The following is a 26,216-nucleotide window of genomic DNA, read 5'->3' on the forward strand; positions in this document are numbered from 1 at the left end:
CACTGCTGGAGACGGAGCAGTTGTGCCTCATCCTAATTTTTCATTGTGTGTCAGCGAGCAAATGAAAGAGGTGCTTGTAATAACCCATAAAGAGGCTTTTTATCAGTCCATGACTCCCAAGTGCTCTCTGTCTTTCTTGCGATCCCTTTTTTTCCTGCTTCTTTTTAGATTTCAGACAGTTTTGCACAGTTTGTCTTTAGATAAAATTAAATTACTGCTGTGGATGCCATCAGGCTCATAAGAACATCTGTCCTGCCTGGTGATCCTGTTTTCTGACCTCTGTATGGTGTGACTGATGATACACACTTGCTCATTCACACACATACATAATTCAAAAAAAAAAAAAAAATGAAATGCATTTGGCCACAATTTATGTAAAAGAAAAAATACTTTTTAATATACATTTTTCTGTAACTGTAACTGATGTATTAGTACATTTCTTAACATTTTAAAACTTTATATGATATTATATGCATTTATTTTATTTTGATCATATATATTTTTGCTGTTATTTTATTTTTAAACAATAAATGTATTTTTAAATAATTATTTTGAAAATAAAATAAAAAATAAAATGCATTTATTATATATACAAATATATCTATCTATTTATCTATTTATCTATCTATCTATCTATCTATCTATCTATCTATCTATCTAATTAGATAAAATTATAGTAATTTTATGTATGTTTTGTTAGTGTGAATGTTAAATATTTTCAGGGTTTTTATGCAATTTATTCAAAAGATAAAGTAACTATACTAGTATTTTTGGACAAAGCTAGAACGTGAACAGCGAGAGTCGTGTGTGTCCACACAACATTCAACCATTTGTGCCTTCAACATCTACTTAATGAAACCGAACGTCAATAACCTTTAAATATTTATCTGATTAAAATAACATGCAAAATGACAAACTCTGGTGAGACTGCAAAGCGTCAATGAAGCATCGCTAAAAACATCAATGGTGGAAATCTTAATGTGATTAAAAAAGCATTATTGGGACAAAAACATCAATTTGTCAAAATAAGGCCATCAATACCTTTGGCAAAATATCAATGGCTTAAAAACAGAGACAGATTACAGGTCACCAATCTTGCCATTGTTACCAGACATTCAAAACATCAATTCTTCAATATTACATTATAGTCTATGTAATTATAGGGGCAAACCAGAATTAAAAAGAGACACAAGTGTATTTTTTCTCTCATAAAAATAAGGAGATCTCCACATAAACGAGGCAATTTTCAGATAATACATTGCTTTCTTTTCAACATGTGTTTGCTGAAGCCACATTAATATCTCTGTTGGATAAATTTTGGATAAACAGACAAAAAACACTTTTTTTCTCCTCTCTCTCTCTCTCTCTCTCACACACACACACACACACACACACACAGTGTTTCTCTGTGTCTCTGCAGGAGGAGAGCAGTGCTGTGTGCTGTAGAGGGGAGATAATGGCCTCTGGCTCCTCAATCTCTCGGCTGTAATGTGTTTCTGACGCCAGCGAGCGCCTGCAGCCCCCTGGGAGGTACAGGGACGACATCATGATGGAGTGTCAGGTGCTTCTGTGTGTGTGTGTGTGTGTGTGAGAGAGAGAGCATGTCAGTATGCATATCAAACAGCTCCATAATGATATCTGTTTTCCTGCCAGCCGCCCTAGACTGCAGGGACCACCTTTGCTTTGGCAATTCCACTCACACGCTCATGTATAGGTGCCCATATGCGCACATCCAGTCTGAGCTTTTAGAATATGCTCAGTGCTCGTTTCTCGTCCCTCCTTATGTTACAGTTTGGGGAACATGATGGAACTGACCGGCCTCGCCACGACCGATAACCAGCGCCACACGTCCTGACATGAGCCGTACTAAAGGGTTAGTGGACCTAGTGATGCTTTTCATGTGACTGGAGTCTCAGTCGGACTCAGATCAGTGGATTTAGGTTGATACTTTACCAGTGTGGGCGTTTTTAAGTGTTTTTGGGTGGGGTGGGGTGGAGTGGTGGGATGTTTCTGGATAGTTAGATATAGAGAAGGATGATTATGGGCAATGAGAACAGAAATACCATCAGAACATTTTGCCAGAAAGACTTGAACTTGTTGGAATATTTTAAGGGGCAGCACTTTCCTCCCCAGGATAGATTATTAAAAAATATTTTATTTAAATAAAAATAAATATTATATGTAAATATTTCATTTTAAATCATTTGAATTAAAATTGGATTCTATAATTTTATAATCAGAACATGTTGCAAGAAAGACTTGAACCTGTCAGTAGTTTTTAAGGGGCAGCACTTGCTCCCCAGAATAGATTATTAAAAAATATTTTATTTAAATAAAAATAAATATTATATATGTAAATATTTAATTTAAAAATAAAAAAGAAAATTAAAATTGGCTTCAATAATTTTATGTTTTGGAACATGTTGCCAGAAAGACTTGAACTTGTCAGAATTTTTTAAGGGGCAGCATTTGCCCCCCCAAAATAGATTATTAAAAATATTTAATTTAAATAAAAATAAATATTACATATTTTAATATTTCATTAACAAAATAAACATAAAAATTGGATTCTATAATTGTATGAATCGGAACATGTTGCAAGAAAGACTTGAACCTGTCAGATTTTTTTTTTTAAGGGGCAGCATTTGCCCCCCAGAATAGATTATTACAAATATTTTATTTAAATAAAAATAAATATTATTATTTACATATTTAATGAAAAAATAAAAATAAAAATGAGAGTGGCAAAATTTGCCCCCAAAATAGATTATTACAAATATTTTGAAAATGAAAATGAATATTATATATAGCTATAAATATTTAATAAAATATATAAATTCAATATATTATAACTTTATAAAATAAATTCCTAATTATTATTAATTACTACATTTATAATAGTGAATTTCTGTTATATATTTTTCTCTCATCCCCTATATATAATGTGTGCATATTATTATTTATTTTATTATCTATATTTAAATATATATAAAAAAAAAAAAAAAATATATATATATATATATATATATATATATATATATATATATATATATATATTAAAACAGATTTAAAGAACAGAGAATTCATTTACTCTTACATTTTAACTATGGAGGGTATTTTGGTCACTTTTGATAGCAAAAAAGTGTTCCACATGAGCCCCAGGGCTCAATATTTCAGTAGGCCATGCGCTAGCCGTTGCACCACAGCTCAGCCTAAAGTCCATGTTTTTAGGGATTTGTGGAGGTTGAAAACAGGAAGAAGTTGGCGTGATGGATCCATACGCAATGTGCCATCCCTATATGTGTGTGTGGAGAGACAGAAAGAGAGCGGTTTACGGCCACGGGGTCAATCTCTCTGAATAGCGAGGAGAAAGGGAACTCCTCACATACACTCTCACACACATAATTCACAAAGACAGATCATTCACAGAGAGATATTTCTTTCTCCTCCTCGTCTGCCAGGCCTACGGCATCTCGGTGAGGCCGTAACTCAGCCGTGTGATTGACGGCTGGGATGGAGGGCTGGACGCGTCAGATCATCCGGCGTGCTGGAATGCCAGAGCGTCTGACTATTGTCTGCTGTGTGTGAGACAGCGAGAGCCTCACAGACCGATCAGAGGAAGCTAGTGTGACAGTGTGAGCGTGCGTTATCTGATCGGTCCGGGGCAGGAGCACTGTTTGTCTAACGCTTGGGTTACAGCAATTACAGGTCGCTGAGTCACATGTAGAGCCCCGCACACATATGCACACTTTACACCCACACGGGCCTGTCAGATATACATCACTGACAACCCCCATCCTGAATTTACTACATGGACATCAAACGCCCCTCAGACAGCTGTCTGCCACCCTCACCTTACTAGTCACCCGATATTACACACACACACACACACACAGGCATTAACTATGAACAAGGCCTCATTTTTAAAAATTTTAAATACAGTAAAGTTGTAAAATATTATTACAATTTTAAAAAGCTGTTTTGTATTTAAATATATTTTAAAACATAATTTATTCCTGTGATGTAAAGCTGAATTTTCAGCATTATTACTCCAGTCTTCAGTGTCACATGATCCTTCAGAAATCATTCTATAGCATGACGAGTTGATGCTCAAGAAACATTTTTTTATTATTATTATCAATGTTGAAAACAGTTGTGCTTCTTAATATTTTTGTAAATACTGCGATATATATATCCATGATTCTTTCAAGAATAGAAAGTTTAAAAGAACAATATTTATTTATAACTTTTGTGCCATTATAAATGTCTTCACTGTCACTTTTGAAGATGCTTTATTGCTGAATAAAAGTATTAATTTCTTTCAAACTAAATTTTACTGACCCCAAATTTTTGAACTATATATATATATATATATAATATTATTTATTTATTTTTATTACATTTTTGATTTAATAATATATATTAAATGAAATATTATAGTATTATAACACTTTAGTATAGGAATCAATTCTCACAATTAACTGGTAGCTTATTAGCATGCCTATTATTAACATATCGGCTGTTATTAGTATTTATAACTAATAAATAGCGCATAAGTAGCACATATACTGCATGACCATATTATACATTGCTAATCCTACCCAATACCTAAACTTAACGACTACCTTACTAACTATTAATAAACAGCAAATTAGGAGTTTATGAGGCAAAAGTCATAGTTAATAGTGAGAATTGGACCTTAAAATAAAGTGTGACCTAATATTTTTCCTTTTTTTCAGTCACAGCTTATGGAGTTCTCAGTTAGGTACAAACTTTGTCTCAGATGTTTCTCCTAAAATCTCTTTGGAAAAACAAAAATGGACACACATGAGAAATTGCTGGTGTGATGTAAGTTTAGAGCTGAAAAAGTAACAAACCATTTGTTTTTGTTTGAAATTTGACTTTGCAAACTTTGATGTCTTGACAAATCTGCGAACCGTTTAAGACACTGTTGAGATCTCCTCTAAAGGACTAAAGGAGAAACATGTGAGAGTAAGGTTTTTTTTATTTTTCTTTCTCTGGGGAAAATCTAAAAACCAGATGACTAAATCAAAACTCACTCTTTGCTCTCCATTTAATCCACTTCTAATCAAATTCTATGTTCTTTCCTAAGGGCATGTTTGTTATATTAAGTTTATGCAAATGATTGTTTGCAAAAGATGAATTCGATCTCATGTTAATCAAATATGTTCCACAGAAGCAACAAAAACGGCACTAACTATGAAACTTTAATTACCACAGTACAATTTTTTTTTTTTTTGCAAAGAATGTTTAGATCCGTTTGGCTTCCACACAGTTTGGAAGCAATTTATCATAATTCTTGGCTCGCGCTCATGAGAGAAACATCTCTCAAACTGTGTTTTTACATCGTGACTTTCAGCAGAACGAAACGGGAGAAGCCACCCAGAAAGCGATGACCTCTGACCTTGTGGTAATGCCAGCCTCCAGGCGTGCTGACTTCACAGAAGCAGATGCACACAGCTCTTTCTGTTCTGCTCCTCAGCTGCCGTGGGGAGAGAAGCTGAAGGACAGGGAGAGAGGAGACCAAACCCTCCGGGCCTGATCTGGACTCCGCTGTCAGCTCCAGTGGACAGCTGCTGCCCAGGTAACAGCTTTATGGGATAATGTGGGCGGCTGGTGTTCTGCTTTGTGGTTGTCTAAGGACAGCACACACCACAGTATGTAATAAGTACATAACCAATGAGATTAGCAACATATAATCAACACAAGGAGACCACAAGAGGAGTCCACTACAATAAAGAACATAGATTATAAACCTAATGAGTCCAAACTTGAGCAAGTGTGTGTGTGTGTGTGTGTGTGTGTGTGTGTGTGTGTCAACGGTTTGACAAGCCGAGGAGATTCCACTTTGCTGCAACTCTCCAGATGCCATCGCCATGGCTACACCAGGCTGGGAACCTGACCTTTGACCTCTCAGAGGGTCACTAAGTGACCCCTGCTGTTTGTACAGAGAAACTCTTTAGTGGCAAGCGAGAGGGAAAGACATCTGGCGATGTGTGTCTGGCGAATTACTGGGCATAATGCACGTATCTTAACTGCGGATAGAAAGTGTTGGACGTTTACAATGATGGACTGGGGTTTTGAATTTTTATGCTGTGTGATGTTTATATGTGAATGTCTAAAATAAGTAATATTAGGCACTCGTCTCCATTTCCATAATCTGACAAACCAGCCTATGTGGGGAAAAAAGTCAATCAAAGTGCTATTTCTCTTCTACTCTCTCACTTTTTTGCTTTTCCATATTCATTTAACATAACATAACATGCACTTGTTTTGTGCTCTCTTTCTCTCTCTCTTTATGTTTATGACGCCCACTTTCTTAATGTATGTCTCTCCACCTCTATTATTCTCTCATGCTATTGGATGTTTCTAGCCATGCCCAGTCCTCTCTCTCTATCTCTCTCCCTTTCTCTCTGCTTGCGTCTCAATTCATATATATCGTTAATAAATGGCAAGCAAGATCATAATTAATGTTTCCCAGATAGTACAAAAGTTCAGTTCAAAAGTTTAGGATCAGTTTGTTTTTTGTTTTTCTCTCCGTATTTAACATTTATTATGCTATTTCAAATCAATGATAAACTTTCTGTTCATCAAGGAATCCTAAAAAAAAAAGTATCTTGTTTTCCCAATAAAAAAAATAAATTATAATTAAAAAAATAAATAAATAAGCGGCGCAACTGTTTTCAACATTTATAATAATAAGAAATGTTTATTGAACAGCAAATCAGCATATTATACTGATTTCTGAAGGATCATGTGACAATGCTGAAAATTCAGATTGCATGACAGAAATAAATTATATTTTAAAATATATTAAAATAGAAAACTTTTAAAAATTGTAAAAACATTTGACTTTTGTTTGTATTTATTTATTTATATCAAATCAATGTAGTCTTGGTGAGCATGAGAGACTTTTGAAAAATCTTGAAAAAAACAACAACAAAAAAATATGATTTTGAAAATATGATGCCAAAAGTGTATATGTTTACTATTTCTGGTGGATTTTTGGAAATGTGCATTCATTTATGCTTTTAAATGCTAAAATTGCCCACAATACCTTGAATAATCAAGAAGAACAAGAAGTCACTCTGGAATTTTGAGCTGAAAAAATAATAAAAATAAAAATAATAACATTTTAATAAACCGGTTAACATAGTTCATCTAAATAATTGATTCACTGATCAAATAAACTATTCACTGATTCATTTTTAATTGTATCTTCTTTTTTGAATATTTAGTTTACTGTTTGTCAATATGTTTTCAATAAATGACTTTTCTAATTGTTTTAGTTCCATATACTGTTAAATTAAGTTCAATTAATTTAGTTTAGATGTTTTTGTTGCCAGATAAATTCTCTAGTTGCTTTAGTCAAGTTAGCTACTTTTTGTTGATAAGTTGAATATATAAATGTAAATTAAATGAGTAAATGTCAATTCATCTTCCCCAAATCTGTTGAAAAATGATATCAAAAGCTTTGACAAGATTGTCTTACATACAATGACAAAGTACATATAGTTTTAGTGCACAAAAAAGTATGCAAATTAAAATGCAGCCTTTATTTTTAATGAAACTAAAAGGCATTTTGTCATACGCAAATAATACAAAAAAATGCTGTGAATTGCACTCATTTTAATTTATGCTCTGAAATCTGCTGTTAAACTGGTGGATTTTCAGTCTTGATTGACTGGCAGGCTCAGAAGGAGCCCGGGGCCTAGCGGGCCACAGGGCAATAGTGCATGATAATATACAGAACAGAAACACACGGGAGTCAAGCAGAACCCAAACACACATCCTGTCTCCTGCAGGACTCCCAGGTGCTGCGCAGTATCACATTTCCACGTTCAGTCCCCAGAACGCTGCCAGTCAGCGTGCCGAGCAGTCGGAGCGAAAGACCGTCTGTGTGTTTGAGGGTGATACAGCACATATGGCCCAAATGATCTGGCAACTCTATTTATTACACACAAGAAGTTAAATTGAGCTTTATGAAGAGTGTGTGAACATACAGCTCTGGCAGCGGCCAACCACCGTGACGTTTCGCAGGCCTGTGTGTATGTGTGTGTGTGTGTGCGCCTGGAATTTATATATATGACATAGTTAGTAGCCATTTCTCTTCCAAGCACACTGAATCGAGCTCTGTCAACCGGTTTTAAAAAAATGAAGTTTTCCACATCTTGATTACTGCCATCTTCAATCACATCTCATTGGACAGCCATAAGGGAAGGCACATTTTAATTAGTCATATTAATTAATACAGCTGTTAGAGTCTCGGTCCAGTTCCCATTACCATCAAATCATTTCACTTGCCCAAACTAGAGTTCATGCAACATTGAGTTGTACTTCTGATTTTATATTTATTTTTGTTTGTTTTCATCTCGCTTTCCAGGTGTAATTGATACAAATTAGTTCCAAACTCACATGAGAATTTCCTTAAATCTTATTATTGTTTGTAGCCAGATGAGTTTCATTAATATATAAGCATTTCTCTAGAGTTTTGGTCCCAGGAGCTCTAATGCAATAAAGCATCTTTAACTACCATCTGCCCTGAATTATGCTCTAATTACCTAATAACCTCCAACATAAATGAACAGAGTATAATGTTGTAATGTTTTAATGTAGCACCTGTGTAATAATCAGATCAACTTGCTATCTAGATAGCGACAGCTGTAAACGTCTGCATTTCTACTAGTGAAAGAAAGCACTGTTGCTTTAGTCGATGACGCCGGGTTTTATTGTGAATGAGTGATGCTGTGTTTTCATAACCGAGACAGATCTTCAGCATTTACCGCAGATAATTCAGAGCGTACGTTCACCCCGTCACTTTATTACACACTTTATTAAAGCACTCTGACCAGAGATGAGAGGCTGCAAAATCCACACCATTATTTTTGTTAATGCCTGCGATCTATCTCTGTGCATTAATGCATCCGCAGAGGATTCCAATGCGTTTGTGCGTACAGTAATTGTGCGATGGTAAGCTTGATACATTAAAAAAAATAAAATAAATGAAAATATAATATACAATGCTAAATAATATATATATATAGAGAGAGAGGGAGATGATAGATAGATAGATAGATAGATAGATAGATAGATAGATAGATAGATAGATAGATAGATAGATAGATAGATAGATAGATAGATAGAAAATGCACCTGTGGAGGGTTCCACCAAGCGTGTGTGTACCAAATTGTGTGTTTAGAAATAAATAAAAATATAATAAAATGCTCTATTTATAATACATATAAAAATAAGTAACACAAAATTAATAAAACAATGTATAAAAAATAATAATGTTTAAATATATATTTTAATTACTGTGCTTGCTCTAGCTTATTGTACATAAGATAAAATCATTATTTTATATTTTATTTTTGGTGCCCATATCATAGTACGTGACATCACTGGATTTTATGAAAACAAGATTCTTCATGTTTTTTGATTGATGCATGTCTAAAACATCATCTGCATGTCCAGCTGTGCAGATCCGGACTGTGTGTGTGTGTGTGTGTGTGTGTGCTAGCAGCTGAGCGAGGTGAGGTGTGTAAATCGGGCTGTGCTGATGTATGTGTTTGGCATTCTTATGGTAATGGTGTCAGATAGCATGTAATGAATTCATTATACTGCCTTATTGCACCCTCATCTGCAAACAGACAGCCACTCAGGGACATACTGTATGTGTGTGTGTGTGAAGTTAGATGAAAAATATTATACAGCATTATCATTCCTAATAATATGATAATAATCTTGTTTATGTTTAATTTTATTTAACAGCAAAGCATTTTAATGCTTGACTCTAAATTTGGTCTTATTTTTTCTATGCGTTGGTGTAAAAGGTGATTGTGCAGTGATTTTAGTGTTTTGAGAATCTCAAGTCTCATTCGGTTGAGTTTGTGCAGAGAAATCTTGCAGAGAATAAATGATGTACGTGGCATCATGGCTGATCGGCTCGGCCCGCCCTTGTTTCATCAGTTATAAAGCACTGGTTGAAACATGAGAACAATGGCACGGCTACAGAAACGTTTAAGTAAACATTTGCTTTCAATTTCAGCCCAGGAAACTGAGAGGTTCAGTCTCAAGCCTTAAATTTAATCATTTATTTCTGTACAGATTAGTAGCATCAAACACTGCGCTGCGTATTGCTGATTATTACGTACTATATATTATTCATTATGATAATGATGATGATGAGGACAATGGAGGAAAAATAAATTGATGGAGTATTAGGTATGTTTGGAATGTAATACTATAGCACACTGCAGGGCAATGACCATAGATATTGACAAGAACAAAACCCTCCAAATATTCCCATTAGCAGTCAATCTGGATGACATTTTCATAAATTATTACATTTGGTCCACCTCAGACCTGAATATGTGGTTACATGCTTGCTATACAGCCTATAATTTTTTAAATAACATACAAAATGCAATTATAGTTTTGATCAGCTACATTGACCTCATCATGTGTATGTTGGATTCAAGCCGGTTGTATCCATTTTTGCATGCCTTTTTTAAAGTTAAAGCTTGTGCATGTTTTACATTTAGGCAGTCTGGTCAATAACAAGTCAAGAAAAAAATTGTTTGGTTGTCAGAAGATCTAACGGAGTTAAGTGGTGCTCATCTTGTAAAAAATATATATATTGCATTTTAAACAAGTGTTTGTAAAATGGCTTTTGGCAAGCTGATCAAATAATGAATCAAGAAAAAGATTCAAATCAGTCTAATGCATATATGCCTTTAACATCCATGGATGTTTCCATTGCATATGTTTTCTTTATAGTGGAAAAAGGTTAGGTTTTTAAAATGCTTTTTGCACTTCTTTTGAGAACTGTTCAGTGAATATTTCTTTGGGGAACCCATGCAGGTAGCAAATTTAGGTTATGTAAACATTGATGGAAAATTGTTTTGAAATGTTCCTAAAATGCCCAGTTTTCTTGGTGTGATTATAACGTTATGGGAAGGTTACACAAGTGTTGCTCAAAACGTTCTACTAACTGTATTTTCACCCAAAATGTTTATTTGTAATATTCTAAGAACATTTTCTCTCAACCTTTATAGAACTTTCATCCAGGACAAATCTCGAGAACACTCCGAGAATGTTGTTCTAAGAATGTTTTCCTTACGAGAACATATAGCGAATATTAATAATGCTATAAGAACGTTCCAAAAACCTTACTTTAAGAACGTTTTGTTTTAATAGCTGTCAGACCAGACTTAGAGTAAGAAAGTCCAGCAGTTCATGTTCAAGCACAAACTCTTTACTCACAAACACTCTCACACACAGACAGAATCTCCTTCCCTCTTGCTCTGCTTGGCTTCATATTTCTCCATTACGCAGGTTTTTAAACACCTCTTGTACTCCTATTAGAGAAAAAAGAAGCCGAAGAAGAAGAAGTTCTGCACTATTTATCCCGTCAGACTATCAATCACTGTCGCTCTCGCTGCCCCGTCTTGGGCGCAAAGACAGCGCTCCGCGGCCAGCCATTTGTCAAAGCGGCCCCGGAGGCTACGCATGGCTGTGTCCGCGGAGGACGGCCTGTCGTCGGGCCGATGTGGATGAACGAAAGCGCTATGCAAATTAGCGGCTAATCTGTGGCGGAACACAGGCGCGCCAGGCTCGCAGGTTCCATTACTCCTCTTTAGCTCGGTTGATTATGATTAAACTGATGCCTGCCGATCGGTTTTAACCCTTTTGCCCGCCAAAAAAAGCAGCCCGGTGCGGATGCTTCGCTTTGGCTGGAGGCGCGTGGAAGATGAACTGTCTGTTTATATAAATAAACACGCTAAGTTTGAGTCTCGAAGGTTCCCCACAGAATCAGCAGTTTAGAGTGGAACTTCCCTTTTCGATATGGTAATGAAATAACCTTATCAAAATGAGGGAAAAGGGTGAAATGAAGGCTCAGGTTTTGTGTTGGCCCACTTCACTACACCTGACAGAGCTGATATTGCCTAAAGATGACATTTAAATGTCTCTTACCACAAAGTCTGAGCTCAGAATCTAATGTGTTACGTTTATTTTATTCAAGAGACATTAAGATTATACGTGTCTTCAGCAGGAAGATGCTGTGGATTAAAAAAAAAGAGATGGAAGCAGCGATGTTTTGATTGATGGCTTCCATCATTCTGCATCCCTTCTTCTCCACATCGGCAAAAACGAGTGTTTGTGTGTTTGTGCCTGCAAGTAAAGATAAGGTCTGGTAGCCACAAACTAAGACCTTTATGAGAACATGCTCGAAGCGAGATTTTGGGAGCAACAGCCCTAGTCCTGTATTTCATCCCTGCTAAAACAAAACAAAACAATAGAAGCCCAATAGAAACCATCACAGAAATTCCAATGGTTTCCATTAAAATGCCATTATAGACCATTAGCTTTTTCCAGTAAAACCATTACAAAATTCCTTTTTGTAGTGTGTTTTGGGCATTTTTCCAATAGGATTTAACATCCCACCAATAGACTCCATCACATACCAGTAGACACCATTATAGTTTCCATTAAAACCATTAAAACCATTTTTATTGTGTTTTGGGCAGAGTTCTATTGTTTGTTTGTTTTTCAGTAGGGATAGTAATTTTTCATTTTTATTTTGTAGGGCAATCGTTTGGTTTGCACTTCTGGTACTTTTTCCAACCTTATAATCCAGTTCGGGGTCCATTGTCCACTCTTTGTCCCCACAATTATTATTCTTGGGTTTCATTTATTCATGAACAATGGCATCTTTATGATACCACACTCAGCACAGTTTGCTCCATTATTTTCCAGATGCAACCATTGTTTACGCTATAATATGGAACGGAAAACAGGGAACAAGGGAATATGGGAGATGTGAAAGAAAGGGAGGATTCCATTCAGAATAAAACAAAGAAAAATAACTGTCATGCTTTTCCCTCCTCCTTTATAACAGCTCTATCTGCACCTGTAGCCCATCTGTCCATTGCTTTCCCTCTATGGACTACAATATGACATAACTTCATCCTCTCAATAGATTGACAGTAATTTCATTTTCAATTTGCTGTGGTTCAAGGTAGTAATGATGACTGACGGGTGCTACTGCCACCTGGTGGAAAGAAATGTACAACTGTTGTTTCTACAGGCGAACCTGATGTTCATGAATCCCGCCACGAGGAGGCGCACTAACACAGAGCACGCTTTCAATGACACAAGGTAAATAAAAACAATCTAATGCATTTAAATGGTGTCAAAATCATTTAATGAAAAACAACTTTTTATGTTATTTTAAACTGAGATTAATCAAATTCATTAATTTTAACTGAGCTAGTGAAATGTATTGCATTTCAAATCTAATATGAGAAAAAAGTAGATTTAAAAATACAATAAAAATAAATTATATTACATCTGTTTGTAGTTTGTAGAGCACTTCATTTATCAGTTTGAATGATTTTTCATAGACTTCATATAGGTGTGTTTGCAGAAAGAATATAGGCTATATATTTATAACCAGTATGTAAAATGCAATCTATAGATATTTGCATTTATTTATGTATATTTGCATTGCAAAATGAAAATATAAATTAATATATATATATATATATATATATATGTATCAGTAAATATATCAATTTAAATATCAAAATCATTTAATGAAAAATTAAATCAAGATTAATCCCATTGTTTTTTTTAAGGTTTTTTTTTTTGACTATAGTAAAATATGTTGTATTCTAATTTGAGAAAGAAGTAGATTTATAAATGCAATAAAAATAAATTAATGTAACATCTGTTTGTAATTTATAGAACACCTAATTTATCAGTTTGTATACCCCATGGTTTTTCATAGAAAACTGTTGTGTACTTGCAGAAAATTTTTATATATAAAATGCAGTCTGTAGATATTGCATTTAAGTATGGCATTTCAAAAATGTTAAATATATATTATTTCATATAAGAACACATTTCACAAAATTCTCTCATTTATTTCTAGTCATGAAGCAGGTTTACAAGACCGAAGTCTTAAACAGAAAGCCTGAAGTTATCTTGCTTATTTTATTGCGTTGGGCTAATTTTTCTCTTCTAATTCTTCCATTTCTATTCAGTAAATTCATCTTCCTGTCAGTCCATCCCAACATCCCATAGCCATTCAAATTCTAATTCTAACTCTAACTCATCAGTTTAAAAGGAGACAATTCTTAAATTCTGAATTGGTATGAACTGCTGAATGTTCAAATCAAAAGTCAGATATCAGAAATAGGCCAAATACTTCACATGCCCAAACTGTTCCTTTTAAAATGAAAATGACTCTTGTCGGGCCAAATGAAGTTTCCCATCAGAAGCTATAAGATAATGATTAATGGACTGTGTGTTCTGCAGACTGTGAAGCAGCAGATCTTGGCCGCCATGAGCAAACTACTAACGCCAGAGTCCAGCTGGTGCCGAACAGCCCCCCAGCTGCACGCTTTTCGAGTGGGCCATGAAATGTGGCTTGTTCTTATTTAATCCCTGTGTGTATGAAGGCCGCATGCCTACCGCCAGCACACGTGAGCCAAGCAGTCCCTAGACAGAGGGCAAGTCCTCCTTAACACACCCAGCTAGGGCAGCGGTCAGCCATTAGTATCCCTCAACCAGCCTAATCGCACCAGTGGGCATCCTGGCATCCGCTGCTTCTCTGGCCATTGTTCCTGTTCAACTGCTGCCAGAGCCTGCACTGCTGAGTGTTACTTCTCAGATAAACAGGACGGAGAGCCTGCCCTCTACTGGTAGGATGTGGAACTGTTTTCTTTCTTTCTTTCTTTGAACAAAAGTAAATCTGTCTCTCAATGTAATTAAATAAAAAATAATTTTATAACTGTCTATAGATTAGGACAAAATAGGAAATAATCTAATGAATATATATATATATATATATATATATACACAGGTGCATATCTTTTTTTTGTAACTTATTTCAAAAAGTGAAACTTTCATATATTCTAGATTCATTACATGTAAAGTTAAACATTTAAAACAAAAATTAATTTTAATTTTGATGATTAGAGCTGAATAGGTTAATAAATTGGTTATTTAATAGGTTGTTAAATAAAGACAAATAGGTTCTTTTCATTGCCATTAAAATGACATAACCGAACATAAACATAGAAGCCTGAGAAAAATGTTCATTTTAAAAGAAAATTTCAGACGGCACTTAGAGGCTTTTGCATCTGAACTCTTCATATATAGTTTTCGTACAGCACTTGAACCATTTTTAAAGTGCTTTATTAATAAAGTACTTGAGTGATTTAACATATCACACCAGTCAAAAGTTTGGACTTGGCTGTTTCACATCATTTTAAAGTAACAAATATTAGTTGTGCATATGAATTTCTTTACAAAAAAAACCCCCAAACAATCATTGGAATGAACAGAGAGGAAAAAGCAGCCAACAAATGCGCTGGCTGCATCTATTACCTGAGAGAAGATAATAAAATATAAGATATACATTTTGTAGTATAAACACAGCAGTTTTTAAGATACATTAAATGCTATATATTTAACATGACAGTAAAAAGAAAGAAAAAAAATCGCACACCATATGAATCACCTGATACAATCTGTTATTAAAACAACCCCTGCCGATTACATCCCTTTTATAGCATCTTAACCACAAACTAATGTAATATCAAAAGCTGATCCAGTCATTAGTCCTCTACACGCAAGTATATATATAGCTATTGTTCTGTGATGCTTATGTCACATTGCTCTGTTTATTCAGGCAGCAGAGGGAGGAGGGGCCTGAAGTGTGTATGTGTGTGTGTGTGTGTGTGGCTCAGGAGGGAGGAGTCACTCACCTGTGAATCTACACCTGGCTGCCAGAGAGAACGAGAAGGACAGCCAAGCCGGAGAAGAGACAGAAGAGAAGAGATAGACAGAAACGCACTCAAATCCAAAGAAAAAAGAGGGTCCTATAGGGCGATGACCTCACCTGCTGGACTCATCTGGACAGAGAACTGAACCTAAAGATAGTGACCCCTCTAACGCAGATAACAACCGCCTCAACGGACGTACATTCACCTGCACAGGTGAGAGAGGCTTATTACTGGAATTCAATGGCCGGGAAAACTCTTTGGAACATCATACAGTTACAATTAATTAGCTGACTGATAAAATTACTGTGTAAAATGCAGCTCAAACGGGAATTAATATTGAGTTCTGGAGAAAGAAATGAATTGATCGTATGGAAATTTATAGCAAGTTCTAGAGAATAAAAGTGTACTGATAGCTGTGAATTTTAATGACCTTTGGACAGAGACGCATTTGATTACACATTTATAGCAAACAGTGAACCTTTATCACTGGCTAATCATGCACAATGAGGAGCCTGAGATGAGTGTGTGTGTGTGTGTGTGTGTGAGTGGATTATTGCAACCAAGTGAACACTTTGAAATGCAAAACATTTCTTTCAGTTGTGTCAACAGTACAAGTTCATCAGGCGCCATGAACATCTTTTGAATTCACTTATCCTGACAAATTCATCACTCTTTGCATTGAGAAAGAATCTAGTCAAGAAAGTCCTGAACTCATTGAATTGAAATGAAGAGATGCCAATCTTACAAATAAGAGATAACTGCTATAAATGGTTCTCTCATTCTAACACGAGTGGTATATTCATAGCAGAATATTAGTAGTCTATGCTAATATTCTGCACAAAATGCTTTTCTTACTTAGATTTTGTGTCTTGTTTCCAGCCAAAATATCTAAAAATTCTTAAATCAAGAAGGATTTTCTAGACAAGTAAAAATTATTGTCTTGTTTTCAGCAAACACAAGTTAAAATGAAGTGAGTTTTTGCTCAAAACAAGCAAAATAATCTGCCTAAGAAAGTAAGAAAAGCATAATTTGCAGTATGACAAGAAACAAGTGCCGTTATGAAATTTAACGCAAACGTTATGGAGTCTGCCTCTGCTGCCTGCTTTGTTTGTCAAACTGATGTCAAAGACTTGACATGACACTGATTTGATTTAAATTGAACGTAAAACATATTGGCCTACAACTGAATTCTTGAAGTCTTGACTAATATTTGACGTCAAGGTGCCCACTACATTGGAAAAAAAATAAAAAAATAAAAAAATTGAGCCAACTTAAAATTTTAAGGCAAACAGCTTCAGCAGATTTTTGAGTTTTTGCAACTTGTCTTTTTAAGTTTATACAACAAAAATTTGAGAATCGCCCACAAAAATAAGTTGATCAAACTCAAACATCTGCTGAAGCTGGTTGCCTTAAAATTTTAAATTGGCTCAACTTTTTTTTTTTTTTTTTTTACAGTGTAGGACAGATCAGCAACTGTGTATATTTTTCATTTCTGAATGAATTTTTGAGAAACATAGATATTTAAGATCTCCAAATGGTCTCCTAAACTTCCGAGCAGTAAAATGTTCCTCTGCGGAAACTTGGGACCAATTTCTTTTTCATCCTTTTTTCCTGCATTTATTTTAATGTTATCCCACTTTTTGAAATAGGTGTTAAATAGTGTAAAACAACATGAAATTAAACCTGAACTAGGCACCAATGCACATTTCGGGCCTGTAAAATGAGTCAAACACAAGAACATTTTTCCTGTAGTTCTTCTGATCACCACAATTCCTGTCGTTTACACTACTTTTACTCACTAGTACGTACCACAACTCCCTCACAGTATGACTGTTCTCTGAGCGAAGCTCTCCGAGGACCTTCAGTTAACACCTGATGTTTTTTCCAACCACCGACAAAATAATTAATTAATCAAGATGTCTACAGAGATTTCTACCTCTCGTGGGAGCTTCTGTTGAAACTAAATGTACTTTGTGTCGTTATTATTGTGATGCCTGTAATAGATTGAAACGCTTTTGCAAGAAATTAACGCTGCCCGTAATTCGCGTGACCAGACAAATCAGAAGTTTGATTTTCCGAAGCCATTGTTTTCTCTAGATTATCATGATCTGTCAATCTTATCAAATCCTTGAATAATCAGCACATAGTTTCTGATGGCCATTGACATGTTCCCGGAAAGCACTGGCCTTTCCTTCTGAACAATGATTTCCTTGATCCTTATCATTATTTTTATCTTTGTATGAAAACCACATGCATAACAGCATGAAGTGCCATACGACCACGTGCTTTGCGTAAAAGTTCCCCTTGCATGCAAGAGAAACCTTCCTTATCTGAATCCTGGTAAAACCATGATATTTCCCATTGTAAAGCTGGCCTAATATTAGTGCATTGGGGTGCATTAATATTACAGACCATTTCAAAATCGATGTTTGTATTATAAATCATGATTTAAACTACAGTTGCAAGCAATAAATTGGCCAAAGAAATTCAAGGAATGTAGTTTATTAAGTGTTTTAACAATGAAACCAAATACTTTTACAGTATGCACTTGTAGCTTTTCAAAATATAAAAGTATTTTTTTTCAAAGTTTTCAGTCATTCTACTTCAAAACTAATTATTTGTGAAATTTATTAGCAATTTCTGACAAAAAAATAGTTTCAAAGCAAATCCTACATCTTTTTTTTTTTTTTCTCAGTGTAATGAATTATGCTTTATTGTTAAAGCCATCTGGATTAAAGGCCCTCCTTTTATAAGGTTAAAAGCGGCGAAAAAACAAGGCTGTAAGGTTGAAAGGGAGCTGACTGGCACCAGCTGATCTCTGTTTGCTCGTGTGAACATAAAAGCAGGAGCAAGAGTCAAAGCCCTGAGAGAGCGAACAGAAATTAGCATACTGTATGAAAATGACCACTCTGTTTCTAAGCAACAGAGCCAAGCCTTTCCCGTGAATGGATATTACCACGCTACAGCAGTTTTGTGTGAATCTGAGTGTGGGAGTTTATTTTCACATTTCACAGCAGGCTGCTTCAGTTCGAGATATGATAATGGACAGTGAAGCAATAAAAGTTTTCCAGGATATCAAAAAGTAGCCCAGAGTATTTGTTTTATTGCTGCCATTGTGTGTGTGTGAGTGAGCAGCAAACCTCAAAATATGATACGGAGCTTCATTTGGACATTTCCATCACGTGTGCTGTATGTCGAAGGCGTGCTTGCTTTTATTGTAATGGTTTACTTCAAAGCAGTCATTCTAGCTTGTGTACTGTGAACTCTTTAACACGTGAATGGACCGTGTAAAATCACACGAATGAATGAATCATGTAAAATCCATTTGTAGAGTGAGCAAAGCAGCAACACTCCAAAATGAAACCCGCTGCAACATATGGCAAGCCGTTTTAACTTTTATTCATTCTCAGGATATGACTTCTTGATATCAACAATTCAATTTTCACTAGTTAAAATGTTAATTCTTGATATCAGGAATTAGATTTCCACTAGTAACAATGGTTATTTTTGATATCAGCAATTACATTTCCACTAGTAACAATGTTAAATCTTGATATCAACAATTAGATTTTCACTAGTTAAAATGCTAATTGTTGATATCAAGAATTAAATTGTTGATATCTGTAATTGTATTTTCACTAGTTAAATGTCACCATAGGCTGCCATTCAAAAACAATTGTTGATATCAAGAATTAATTTCTTACTAGTAACAATTTACTTTACAATTTAAATACAATTCTTACTAGTAAAAATGTCTATTCTTGATATCAACAATTTAATTCTTGATATCAACAATTTAATTTCTGATATCAAGAATTGAATTGTTGATATCAAGAATTGGGAGGGTAATTTTTGATATCAACAATTTAATTCTTGATATCAACAATTTAATTCTTGATATCAAGAATAGACATTTTTACTAGTAAGAATTGTATTTCTGATATCAAGAATTAAATTGTTACTAGTAAGAAATTAATTCTTGATATCAACAATTGTTTTTGAATGGCAGCCTATGGTGACATTTAACTAGTGAAAATACAATTACAGATATCAACAATTTAATTCTTGATATCAACAATTTAATTCTTGATATCAACAATTAGCATTTTAACTAGTGAAAATCTAATTGTTGATATCAAGATTTAACATTGTTACTAGTGGAAATGCAATTGCTGATATCAAAAATAGCCATTGTTACTAGTGGAAATCTAATTCCTGATATCAAGAATTAACATTTTAACTAGTGAAAATTGAATTGTTGATATCAAGAAGTCATATCCTGAGAATGAATAAAAGTTAAAACGGCTTGCCATAGCAACATTCAGACCTGAGAAGTGAAGTCCAAGAGGTCAGATGTTATAATGAATGTGTTCAGTTCAAGGCCTGCATGGAGACTGTGATCAAAGAAAGACTTACAAATTTGTGCAGAATTATTTTTTGAATGTTCTTTCAGCTCATTGTGATGTTTTGCCACTTTATTAGGTCAGTTTAACTAAATTATAAATTAAATAGTGACATTTTTATACAGTTTTATGTACATTATATGTACGTTATCATTCAAAAGTTCGGAGTCAGAAGGATTTCTCTCTCTTTTTAAAAGGAATTTAAATTTTTATTCATCAAGGACACATTAAATTGATTAAAAATGACAGTAAAGGCATTTAAATTGTTACAAAGAATTTATATTGGAACTAAATTTGAAAAATGTGAACTTTTTTTGTGTGTGTGTGTAATGTATAATATTATGTACAGTACCTTATTGTTGTTTGTTTTATGACCCTTTATCTACAGCACTTTGGTCAACTTCTGTTGTTTTTAAATGTGCTCTAGAAATAAACCAAACTTGAAACTTAAATTCTGTTATTTTAAACGTTATAGTCATTCAATAAAATGTAATAATATTCCACAATATTAATGTTTTTACTGTATTTTTGAGTGTGCATAAATATATTTACTGCCCCAAACTTTTGAACCATAGTGTGTATCATCAATATTAGTAACTCATATACCAATACATGAAAATAAAATATGCTTAACACTCTATTGTTTAACATTAGTATGGTCTACATTTAGCATTTCCATCCTAGCATATAGCTGCAGTACAGCGTGTGTGAAATTTGAGGCCTGTAACCGAAGCTCTACAGCTTAAAACATTGCATACCTCCACCATATGGTACTTATTGAATTACACTAAAAAATTCATTAGCGGCTGCCCCTTATAATGTAAGACACAGATCTTACATTAGCATTAGCTCACACCCTCAGGGCTCAGCTTACACATTATGACCAATCCTTTTACTTATGTTCCAATTGAACAAAAAGCAATATGTTTATAGTTAATTTTCCTATTTAGGCCTATGGTGTTTAGTCACAAATATAACACTCTCATGTAATTTAATTCTGTCTCCCTCGCAGAGCTAACAAAGTCTGTTTTCATCTAAATGGCGACCGCAGAACCTGCACCAGCCTGGTGGAAACTGACCTTCCTGCGTAAGAAGAAATCAGAGCCGAAAGTGTTGTATGAAATCCCTGGAGACCACAGCAGCAACGCAGGGGAGACACCCGGGACACCCGAAGCAGCCTCGGACAGCCAGTTTAACGCCCGCTTGGAACGCATTGTGGACAAAACAGCGACAAAGGGACGCCATGTGAAAGTCTCGCATTCGGGCCGGTTTAAAGAGAAGAAGAGAATCCGCTCTACGCTAGCAGAAAACCCTGACCTGTTCCCTGAGGCAGAAATGACAACTAATGAGAATAATAAAAGTGGAAAATAGAGTTGCTGTGTAAACATAGAGTCACTGTGCGTGAAGCAGCTCAAGAGGGCCTCGGTCTATGCAGCACTCTTCCATTGATGTCCTCTGCAGTTTACAATCACCTGAGGCTGAGCCTGAGGCAAGAAACGGACCGCTGAATTAGTGACTGATCTATACTAATGTTTAGGAACAAAGACAGGCACAAACCCAAAGATCAGGTTTCTTCACAGATGCGCACGGCAGGACTGTATTGTGGGCGTCTGATGAAAGGCTGACAGTTAGCAAATGTTTAGCCAAGAGAAATCCACTGAGAGAGAAACAAATCAATCATATATCAGCACAAGATATCAGTAATGTTGATTGTTCTAGTTACAATTTCTAACTACAATTGCAGCTACAGCACTTTTGATTCAATAGGAATATTACCAGCAATAATATGCTATTATATTAAAAGATCATATAAAGACGTTTATTACAAAATTCTAATATATTGTAATTATATAAAATATTGTTGTTATTATCATTATTTAAAAAAAAAAAAAAAAAAATAGAAGTGTCTTAATGTCACATAGCTTTCAACCACCAACTAGACCAAAATATCTGTTTTAAATAAATGTGCCTGCGTAGCTTTGATCTTGGTTGATATTTTGTGTACATAGTTTATCAAATTTAATCTGAACATGGTGGGGCGCTTTTCCATTTTAATTATTGTGGTTTTTATGTTGAAAGAAATTGTTGAATATTTGCACACTGCCTAACTGTTTGCTTAGCTGGGGTTTCAAACTGAATTTTGTACAAACATAGGCCTACGTGTTGTTTTAAATATTCATCTCTAGAAAATAAATGAATGCATTCAAAGAGCTGTCTTTTAATGTGTATCTTTTTTTTTTTTTTTTAAATGCATCACTGGATCACTGAATTTATATGTAAACAAACTATGCACATTCCTGCTTGTACTGACTGTTCAAATTATCTTTTGTTTCTACCCGAGCTTAATACAGCCTATTTATTCACTTTTTTTTCCACCAGCAAGAGCAATACTCTTTTCCTTTGTCTTTTTTTCCATAACAATAATTCCCGTAAACACAACCGAGGAAAAAATAGTTTCATTTTTGTCCAGCAGAGGACGATAGAGCCAACACTACATCCGGGGAATGTGGACAACCTTCCCTAAAATGACTCTTGCTCTGATGTATGTTTTGATAGACTGTGTGCTCACGACACATTTGTTTGTCACTCTATCGACTGAGAGATCAAATACAACGTTGATATCTATTTGATAACAGATTATATTCTTTACAACACCGTGTCGAATAATAATATCATTCGTTTTTAACATTTGACATAATCAGAAAGACTCCTAATCACAAAATATATCTGAATAGATATGAAAAGTTGTAATGGTTATGTTTTATATTCAATCATAATGAATGATACAAGTTTACTACAAAAAGCGGAGGGTCTATATGCTGTCTGCGCCCAGTAACACAACGCAGAGCGCTGTGGCGGAAGGATATGTCTGAGTGGCGCTGCGGCCCTATATTAACATCAACTCGACGTCCTCAGGCGCAGATTGTTTCTCGTCCCCTTTGATTTTTTTGTTGATACCCGAGCGCTTGTGCTCTTCGCCGAAATGGCCGTGTGATCTGCAGCCTGTAGACAGCGCGCAAACTCCTCAGTGCATCAACACAGTGCACTGTTTCAGTACATTTATTCCAAAATGGCGTAAGTATACTTTTAATTGTTTTTGTCTTACGGTGTGATGTTGTTTAGGGTACAGCCGGCGAGGCGGAAGTATACCATTAAAGTTATCAACATTATAACCACACACGTGTGTTTTAGGCTGCTACTTACATGCCTTACATGTATATTGGGGATCTTTAAATTTTAATAGATGTAGAAAAATGTTTTGTGTTAGCGCGCCATATGTCTACTCGACAGCGACAACATCAATCGACGGATTTGTAGTCATTTCTGTTTTAAAATGTACCATAATGTCTCTATTGTCGATAGGGGATTCATTTCTAATGAGCCTGGCAATGTTTGCTAAAGTTAACACGAGTTGAGACTGTTTATTTGACTCCTCTTTGTCCTTGTAAAATGGCGCTCGTTCCTGAAAAGGGAGCGGTGAGTCCCGAAATGGCGGTGTCTTTTTCGACTTTGAAACCACAGTAGTACACCGCAGTGTGTCTTTCACAGAAAAATACATTTTCGTTTAATTTTAATATCTTTTTAAAACCAATGAGCTTTTTTTTTGCCTCTGGTAAATTGGAGTTGAGCGTTTATAAATGGAACCTAGTCTGCTGACTGAGTGATTAAAAAGCGTCACGTGGTAGATGCCCATATATGGGTAGGAGTGAAGGGTGTGGGCGGATGACGGCATTGTGTGTCAGGAATAACTAATGAGGCTTACTATTTTTTTCCTTGCATAAAAGCTTTAATATTTGATTGTTTACATTTTATGATTTAAATCTGCATTTATTATGTAAGAGGTTAACTACTTTTCATCTGTTTTTGCAGGTACCTTGCGGCAACTCTGACCTTTGCTGTACCCGACAGCACAAAATTATTCGAATTCTCAGTAGAAGAGACTCTGATTCCACTTGAAATAGACAGCCATGTCTTTGATGAGCTCACGGTTTGGCCCGGACGATATGGAGGTCCTTCTTTGGGACCCATCGTCACCGATGGCTGACCCTCTGGGGTCCTTCCTAGATAAAGATGAGGAGGTTCTTCCTCTTGGCGGCGCTGAATCGCCCCTCTCATCTCTCTCTTCCTCTCCACTTCCCTCTCTCTCCCCACCCTGCACTCCTCCCTCCCTTCACAGGGGGGAGAAGGCTGGGCTCAATCAGCTGTCCCTGTCTTGGTTCTCCTCAAATGAGCTGTGCCTAGATAATGGTGGCGCAGACAGCGGTAATGGTAAGGTGTAGCAATTTGCATTTACATTTAATTACAATTTGTTCAGAATATACCTGCAGTGCTGTTTTTTTCAGCATATTAATAGTTTAAGCAGTCAGTCATTTAACATGTTTTTTTGTTTCAGAGCATTCATTCAGTGAAATGGATTGGATGACAGAGCGAATTGATCTGAGTGGGTTCGATCTGGAGTCTTTGATTGACTCCTGTGATTCAGAGGATCCACCCAGTTCTCCTGAGGAACTCATGGCTTCTCTGGAGTCACAGATAGACCTGGACTCCCAGCCTGTAGCTTCTGACAATACCCCTTCACCCTCTCCCCCAGTGTCTGTCCCTGAAATTGATCAACTTTCCAACCATTCATTCACTTTGAATACTCCAGTTTCTACTCCATTCATTTCCTCAATACCCTGTGAAGTGTCAGATCCCTCATCTGTAGTCCCTGAGCCCCAGGCCGTGCTCGAGATAAAGTCTGAACCGGCCTCCCCAGTCCCATCACCTTCCATCCTTCCACCAGAGTCCCCTACTGACACCCTTGAGCTTGGTTGCGAGGTGGACATAGCTGAAGTTCAGAGTCCAACCCCCGTTGAGATGCGGGTACCCAAAATTGTCCTGTCCCTCTCCCCAACCCGCATCGTTCTTGTACTTGCTCCTAAAAAGGAGGCTAGTGTGTTAGCCACCCATCCAGGTGAGGTGGTTGTGGATAATTCCCCAAGTCCAGCCTCCCCCGTCCCACAAACCCCAGCCTCTCCTCAGTCTCGATCTTGCAGGGTGAAGCCATACCCTACACCTGATTCTAAGCCCACCCAAAATCAGCAATCAGAGTCGCCTTCCCTCACAGGAAGAGTGAAGTCCACCAGTGGCTCAAAGGTTGTGGTTGAGAAGAAGAAGCTAAAGAAAATGGAGCAGAACAAGACTGCGGCGACCCGCTACCGACAGAAGAAGCGTGCAGAGCAGGAATCCCTCCAGTCAGAGTGTTCAGCTCTGGAGGAGAGGAATCAAGAGCTGGCGGAAAAAGCAGAATCGCTCACTAAAGAGATTCAGTATCTGAAAGAGCTAATGGATGAAGTCAAGAGGGCAAGAGAGAGCAGGAATGTGTAGTTGTAGAAAGAAATGGACACAGAGGCCTGAAGCTGAGAGAAATGGACTGTTTCAGCGTAGCCTGAAGTGCAGAATATAGGGATGTTGGTCCTAAAAGAAAGTATTTCTTGAAGAGTTGAATAAATAACTATTTTGATTCTTCACCAGTGACTTAGTAGAAACAGCTTCCTTTTTAGCATGACAGCTATCGGTAAAGCCTGATATACTGTATTTATTTTAATCTTGTGTGTATCCATGTATGCACAGTATTATATATTGCAGTGCATTGTGTATTGTTGATTGTCTTGACATTTCCTAATTGAAATTGTGCTGTATAAATGCTCAATATTTAAACTTTCCTCCCGTCTTTATTCATAGAAATGGTATGTTGTGCACTTATTAGATTATATATTGACCTTCTATGGGCCTTTCACCGCTTATCAACTAACTTGAATGTTATTTGTTTAATAAACATTTAAAAAGATTCTTGTGTGTGTTTCACGTGTCCTTTCGCAGAGGTGTAAAATACTTGAGTAATTTTACTTGATTACTTTACTTGAGTATTATTTTGGGGGATTTTTACTTTATTCAAGTACAATTTAAACTGACTACTTGTACTTTTACTTGATTACATTTCTGAAGAAAAAACAGT

The 26,216-nt window shown here is 35.8% G+C and overlaps 2 protein-coding genes across 3 annotated transcripts; both read left to right on the top strand.

Moving 5' to 3' along the window:
* The first annotated feature begins 1,450 nt into the window (after positions 1 to 1,450).
* Positions 1,451 to 22,426, top strand: prr15la (proline rich 15 like a). Of its 2 annotated transcripts, XM_058771636.1 has the most exons (6): positions 1,451 to 1,561; positions 5,381 to 5,605; positions 13,112 to 13,182; positions 14,344 to 14,729; positions 15,722 to 16,028; positions 21,231 to 22,426. In XM_058771636.1, exon 6 carries the CDS (start codon positions 21,257 to 21,259, stop codon positions 21,587 to 21,589), a length of 333 nt encoding a protein of 110 aa, XP_058627619.1. In that variant the 5' UTR covers positions 1,451 to 1,561; positions 5,381 to 5,605; positions 13,112 to 13,182; positions 14,344 to 14,729; positions 15,722 to 16,028; positions 21,231 to 21,256; the 3' UTR covers positions 21,590 to 22,426. The 2 variants fall into 2 exon arrangements, with proteins under 2 accessions (XP_058627619.1, XP_058627620.1); XM_058771637.1 differs by lacking the exons at positions 1,451 to 1,561; positions 5,381 to 5,605 and having other exon boundaries at positions 13,056 to 13,182.
* A 685-nt stretch (positions 22,427 to 23,111) lies between these two features.
* Positions 23,112 to 26,048, top strand: atf4b (activating transcription factor 4b). Its single transcript, XM_058771868.1, has 3 exons — positions 23,112 to 23,293; positions 24,089 to 24,487; positions 24,612 to 26,048. The coding sequence occupies exons 2-3, from the start codon at positions 24,187 to 24,189 to the stop codon at positions 25,583 to 25,585; spliced, it is 1,275 nt and encodes a 424-aa protein (XP_058627851.1). The 5' UTR covers positions 23,112 to 23,293; positions 24,089 to 24,186; the 3' UTR covers positions 25,586 to 26,048.
* The last annotated feature ends 168 nt before the right edge of the window (positions 26,049 to 26,216 follow it).

Source organism: Onychostoma macrolepis, chromosome 03 (genome assembly GCF_012432095.1).
Source record: "Onychostoma macrolepis isolate SWU-2019 chromosome 03, ASM1243209v1, whole genome shotgun sequence".
Lineage (NCBI taxonomy): Eukaryota > Metazoa > Chordata > Actinopteri > Cypriniformes > Cyprinidae > Onychostoma > Onychostoma macrolepis.